Source organism: Amia ocellicauda, chromosome 3 (genome assembly GCF_036373705.1).
Source record: "Amia ocellicauda isolate fAmiCal2 chromosome 3, fAmiCal2.hap1, whole genome shotgun sequence".
NCBI lineage: Eukaryota > Metazoa > Chordata > Actinopteri > Amiiformes > Amiidae > Amia > Amia ocellicauda.
The window spans coordinates 45,549,666-45,556,419 of NC_089852.1; the positions used below are offsets into that span (position 1 = coordinate 45,549,666).

Here is a 6,754-nt window from a genome sequence, read left to right on the forward strand (position 1 = left end):
TATTTTAACTTTGTTTAATTGTAAAACAGCACACAATATTGTGTTCTCATCATTGCTCTCACCTTAAATCATGCCAGAAGGTCCCAGACGGGTTTCCGGACGGCCTTGACAGCTGATTTGTTTCTCAGTCTCGTGGCGCTGACCTTTTCCCAGCTGAGATCGAGATTGCTGTCCCTTGTGAAATGTTGGGCACCAACAGTTTCTACAAACTTGGATGTGTTTTCCAGTGACAACGAGTTTCTGATATCTGTCAGAATGTCGATCACTGCGCTGAGCGGCTGCTCACTCTGCACTGGATATTATCAGTGTCTTTAACACTCCAGTGGCTGTGCGAGTCTCTGTGTCTTCCTTATATGAGGTGAGAGCAATGATAAGAACACAGTATTGTGTGCTGTTCTACAAATAAATGAAGTTAAAATATGAAATGACAAGCGCTCTTAATTCTCAGAGGTAGAACGGTTAACCTCAGTTGCAGGACTCCCTCAGCAGCTCGCTGACACTCCCGTGCTGTGGTCTGGTCCCACAGTAACCCCTCCCCGGGGCAGTGGTTCCCACAGGAAACACAGCGACAGGTTGCGGACGCAGCCCCGGTCACCTGAGAGAGGAAGCTCTGCCCAGGGGTCACAAGGTCACACCAAGGTCCGGTCTCCCGGCAAACAGGAAGACCCTGTGTGTGTCACATTAAATACAAGCAGGAAATAGGAAGGGACTGTTTGAGTGACACACACAGGGGCCTAAAGGCAGCTTGGACAGAAAGAGGTTTCGATGAGGCTCTTATGGTAGTGAGCTAAACCCCCTCTTAGACAGAGCTTCCTCTCTCAGACCCATCGTTTCAAGCCAATGAAGAGTTTGTAAGTACAGCTAATTTATTTTGTTTGTACAAATTTGTCTGCATATATCCAAGCTAGGGGTGTGAATTGTTAACAGATTGTAATACATTTTTATTGTTCCATAATAGGTTCAGCTTTGTGATAAAAAGTTAGTAGTGCTCAGTGGGTCAGATATAGGAGGGGCACGGGCTGGGCGCTGGTATTCATGTATCAAAATCACTTGTCCGATTCACACTGATGGCTCAGAGTGAGTTCCTGTATTAATGAAAGGCTGTTCAGTATACAGTGTGCATGATTCATTCACTGTGGGACCTGTATTATTTCAACTCCGGGGAGAAAAAGCACATTGGCCTTCATTCTATCAGGTCAAAGGGAAAATATTACACATGCATATTCACAGATGTATATACTGTGCTTTTACACGGTAACATTGTGTGTTTAACAGAATCAACTCTCTTCTCAGCAATTCATCTGAAGTGGAAGCAGAAAATGTCACCACAGAATGGCTTTGGTGTCTGAGGATAGAAAAGGAGGTGAAAGATCAAGCCGGCCAAGCAGAGTTTACTTTATTATTATTTATTATTATTTATTTATTGAACTGATTGCATGCTGGTATCAGGAGCCAACACTTTAAATGAATAATAAAACAAATATCAGTCAAATGCTGCTTTCATTGATGGTCATTTGTAATATTATACAATTAGCTACAGAAATGATAAGGTTCTCCCAAAAACAGTGGATCCCTCTATCCACAGGGTACAGCAGAAAGCAATAAGGGGTGAGAGTATATAGAAGCAAGGGCATCCACAAAACTGCATCCATGACCTTTAGCCCGTGTGCTGGAGACAGATCTGGAGTCGGCAGTTCTAATCAGAGTGGATTATGTGCACACAGGAAACACAGTAAAACACCACAAAGAAGTGTTAAGCACATTTCTCTCTCTTTTTCCAACTTGTCAAGGACATACATGGCTTATATTTCCCTTCTGGGACTCGCCCTCAAGGGCCTGACATTTTACTAACAGTGTCTGATTGGTCATCCTAGTCCCTACAGCAGTGATTTCATGAACTCATTCATCACTCAGGAATAATAATCATTAACCTCTAAATTGCCAGCTGCATTGGAAGGTAATTTGCTGATAGCAAAGATAGGGTGCAAGTCATTCAAGTTGAATAAGTAGCAAGAGAGGAATGTATGCTGCTGACTGTAGTGACTATGAGTCCTTTTGTATTCCCGTTGTGTTGCTTTTTTGTAAGTCACTCCTGGGTTGCTTGTTTCTTCAAATGTTTCAGAACCGAATGTCCAGATGAAATTGTGATTAGCAAGAGTGTTGATGTATTAACAGTTAGTCTTTACATACACATGTATAAACAAAAACATTTAGCTAACAAAAACAAACAAATATTTGGAGCACAAATAAACGCAACAAAACAAAGTAAAAACACTGTGCGCTCCCAGTCAGCCACGCCCACAAACCCAGGTCTTCCTGCTTTATAGGGTCCTCCCCGACCTGGAGAGGCATAGAGGTGGAACAAATAACACACATATACAGACACACTCAATATACATACTAACATGATGAATGGCTCTTACACTGATAACAAACAAGAAAGTCATTGAAAAGGAACACAAGTTGCATAGAAAGAATGCTGGCCATTAAAAGTTACTGTTAGAGAATTCCAGGGTCACAGGCACAAAAGGATTAATTTTAACTCCACACTGGACAGAGCTGCAGATAAAACAATAATATTGTGTTTGTGATCTCTTACACTCCATTAGGACCACAGCTCACTACTAATATATATATATATATCTACTGTATTGATATGTAGACCACATATACCAACACTTCCACATTGTGTGTGCAATGTTCTAAATATAGATATTACATTATATTTTCTGTAAACACAAAAGTTGCCTTTAAGTTGCCTTAAAAGATGCCAATGATGTCACACCCAGCTGTACAGAGTAGCTCTTCCCACGGGTTAGCTCTTCATCGCGGTTAGCCTGAGACAAACACACACTGATATCAACACTGTGATCAAGACCAGGCAGTGCAAAACCCACAGCAACATTTCACACCGCGGGTCCGTGTCAATCCCCGCTCTCCCCCTCTCTCCTCGTGGGAGTACACAGCGTCTGCGCGGCCCACGACAGCAGGGAGGAAAGGGATATATGGACATGTGAGACCCGGGCAGATATTAACAGACACAGCGGCCACAGACAGTTTGATTCCCCTCGCTGTGCCGCTTGCAGCCCTGGCTCTGAAAATCATGATTCACTGAGGAGCGCATTGAGCGCAGCAGCACAGCTGTGTGGTTATTGTGGCTGTGCTTTTATCCGCAACTCGCCTTTGTTCAGTCAGTTTTATACGTAACTCCCGCCATTGACACAGCTGGGGTCCCTGTCCAGACTCACTGATACAGAGGGCAATGAAGAGGCCTGCGAGTGTCAGACTCTCCCCATTGCTGTGCTCTTCTCTGATTTTATTGATTTGTATCTGCAATGTGGAATTGGGAACACCTGCCTCTTATAAGTCTATTGTCTTATGTTAAAATAAAGACTAACATTTTACATTTCTGTGCCCACTTCACTGGTAACATCCTGGGGACGGTATTACAGAAATGAATTTAGGGGACCCTGACCCCTTAATCAACTCAACAGGGTGGCGTAGTTTGACAATATTGCAGTAATGAGGATGATACAGGATCGACAGAAGAATCCTGAACAAGCCCAATTCAGAGCAACAACATCTCCTGTCCTGCCCTTCTTGTGTGCAGTGTCAAGCTGCACCATAAACCAATTCAAGTGATGTGAAGATGCACAATATGAATCCTCACCACATCCCCTCACCACATTTCAGGAGTCTTGAGTATCGGTGAAAGTGAAGACTAACCTCCAGGGACGGCCAGATATATATTATAGTGTCTGTGATACTCCATTAACAATCCCAATCAAGTCCATTCTGAATACAATCCCCTCATATAAGCACCGCAGTAGAATAACCCCAGCGGAGCCAGTCTCAGTAATGGGCCTGTGTGTGCCTTTTGATAACCTGTTCAGTAGGAGAATATTAGCCATATATAGGCCTGTTCGATGACATTATGAAGCAGGATGAGCTGACATGTGGTGCGCATGCTCCTCCGGGTCTGCTCTGACGTAGCGGACTCATTAAAAAACATGGCAGCGGCGACGAACAGATGAGGAGACAATGCATTTTAATAGAAACACTGGAGCACTTGGACTTTGTGCTCCTGGGGGTGGAGGTGGATTTATTGATCTCGGTACAGGGCCTTGACATTTGAAGTGAGGGCTGTCTTCCAAGGCTCACTTGGTCTCCAGACCTTCGAAGGTTTGTCATGTGACGATCACACTGATTTTATCTTCGGGGTGCGGGGGACAGGAGTGCAGGGACGGAGGATACAAGGTGTTCAGCCCCTGAGACCTGCATCTGCTTGGCTGTACTAAGAATAAATACGAGTTGTTTCTGCACTTCATTGATGAGGTGGGTTGACTGCTTGGAAGCCCCCGTAAGCGTTACAATACTAAAGCACGCTTCAGATGTCCCTCTGTCTACATTAAAACATTAGATTTGCACACTGCCCATCACTGAAATAAAAGTAGGATATAATCAAGTTCCAAACCATTCCAATTGTTATTTCTACTCTGATACCATTTAATTCCAGGAAATTATATATTTAAAATAATTATAATAATTATAATGTACACGTAAGAAAATAATAAGTACAAATCAAGACTCAAACCCAGACCACCTGGTTCACAGAGCTGCTCCCTAACCACTGCACCAACTGATACAGAATGCTGAACAATTTTAAGAAGCCTGCAGCTGTCATGACTAATTGTATAAAATGTAATTATTGGGGTTATTGTCTCAAATGAATGTATCAATTAAAAACATACATTATAAGTAATAATACAATATAGGTGTGTGTGTGTATTTATATATATATATATATATATTTATAGCCTACTATATTATATTGTGTCTGCTAAGAAATAATAATATTAATAATAATGATAATAATAATACTCTATATACACAAATGTGTGCTCTATGGCTCTACAATAAGTGAATGCACTCATGGGTACAAATGCTCAAGTGGAGAACGTATAATGATGGGGACGATGAATTGTCATGGACCCACAGGAAGTCATTTGAAGATATCTCTAAACGATTTGCAGATATCTTTAATGATTTAGAGATATCCCTAAATGATAATTTAGCTTGCCATATGTATATGTATATTCTTGTGATCTTGTCACAATAAATGCATTGAATAGTAGAGTACTTGGAATAGTAGTTGGAATAGTTTACAGTAAAAGGTTGAAGTTTGTAATTGTATTTAATATTTCATTTCATTACCACTGTTTCAGTAGGTGTAGTTTTCTATCTTTTTATTTTTATTTTATTTTTTGTATTTGGTCTTGAAGTAAACATTGATTGATTTACTACTTTTTGTTTCTTTTGTAAAGCTTTCTAATTGCCCCTATTATCTCCTCTGTTTTTAATGTAAAAACGATAGGGTTCAGCATTGCAGGAATGGTGGAGGACAAGGATGAACATATTATCCTGGTATTTAGATTAATAACAGACAGTAATGCAGCAATGTATGTGATGAAAAAAGGCAGATAACCAATTATTACTAAGATAAAATGGGAGGTGCAAGTTTTCATTGCTTTTAACCGTTCCTCACCTGATGCTATTTTTAACAGTGCAGATAGTATACACACATAAGACAGCACAATCAGAGAGAAAGGCATGAAGGTAAACACTGTTATACAGATGATTGCATGAATGTGTTGTGAGTAATTGTCATTACAGGCCATTCGATACAGAGGCCCATAATCACAGAAATAGCTCTCAATGACAATGGATCTGCAAAATGATAGTCTGGTGGTTAAAAGTACAAGAGTTATGATTAGGGTTGCTGTAAAAACCCAGACACATGCTATAATCACAAACATTGAAGTATTTGTCATAATTATGTGATATCTTAGTGGAAAGCATATAGCAACAAACCTGTCATAGGCTAGTACAACAAGAGTGAGTGACTGCATGGAAGTACCTAAATGCACAAAGAACATGTTGGCCAAGCAGGCTTCATATGTGATGAACTGAGTATCAAAGAGAAAGGTATCAATTAACCTAGGAATAAGAGCTGTGCTTTCACAGATGTCAACTACAGCTAAATTTAAAACAGCGACATATTTAGGCGTGTGAAGACTTTTATCTGTGTATATAATGAATATGATGAAAAAGTTTGCAAACACAGTCACAGCATAAACAAAGCACAGGAAAATGTAATAGTACTTCACATGTGGGATGTTGGAAAAGCCATTGATGTAAAAGAACTGAGGCCGAACAAATGCAGCATTGGGAGAAACTGTTGAATTCAAGGAGCTCATGGCAGACTGATTTAGTATTTCTTTGACCTGCAATAATAAATGCGATTAAACTCAATTAAAACAAATAATAATAATAATCACCATTGGCAGAAGTCAAATTATATAGCAATCATTTGCTTTATTGCATTCCATAGCTCTACTTTAAATTATTAATAATATATATATATATATATATATATATATATATATATATGAATATATGAATATATTAATATCTTCCCTGCAGTACTGTTACTCTCAGTGCCTGAACTCTGCTGGTGTTTCATCACTCTCAGGGAGCAGACCACCATATTTAGTCACTATCTTCCTGAAACAACAGTAAATTGAATGAATAAATAAATACATATATATATCTGTCTTTGCCAACAGCATTGCATCAGTAGCATCAGAAACCACTTGCTACCGCAACACCGCAAATATCTAAAAAAATAAAGTTGTTTTGAAAAAGAATAACAGATTTTAAAGCTACATGATTGATTAGATTTTTGTCTCCATAA

At 39.8% G+C, this 6,754-nt stretch overlaps 1 protein-coding gene across 1 annotated transcript; it reads right to left on the reverse strand.

The window, feature by feature from the left end:
- Window positions 1-5,300: 5,300 nt before the first annotated feature.
- Window positions 5,301-6,257, reverse strand: LOC136747190 (olfactory receptor 1E16-like). The gene has a single exon (XM_066700144.1). The coding sequence runs from the start codon at window positions 6,255-6,257 to the stop codon at window positions 5,301-5,303; it is 957 nt and encodes a 318-aa protein (XP_066556241.1).
- Window positions 6,258-6,754: the final 497 nt, after the last annotated feature.

Bases quoted from the DNA above. Each gene is read 5' to 3' on its own strand.
- LOC136747190 (XM_066700144.1), bottom strand. From the start codon at position 6,257: ATGAGCTCCTTGAATTCAACAGTTTCTCCCAATGCTGCATTTGTTCGG.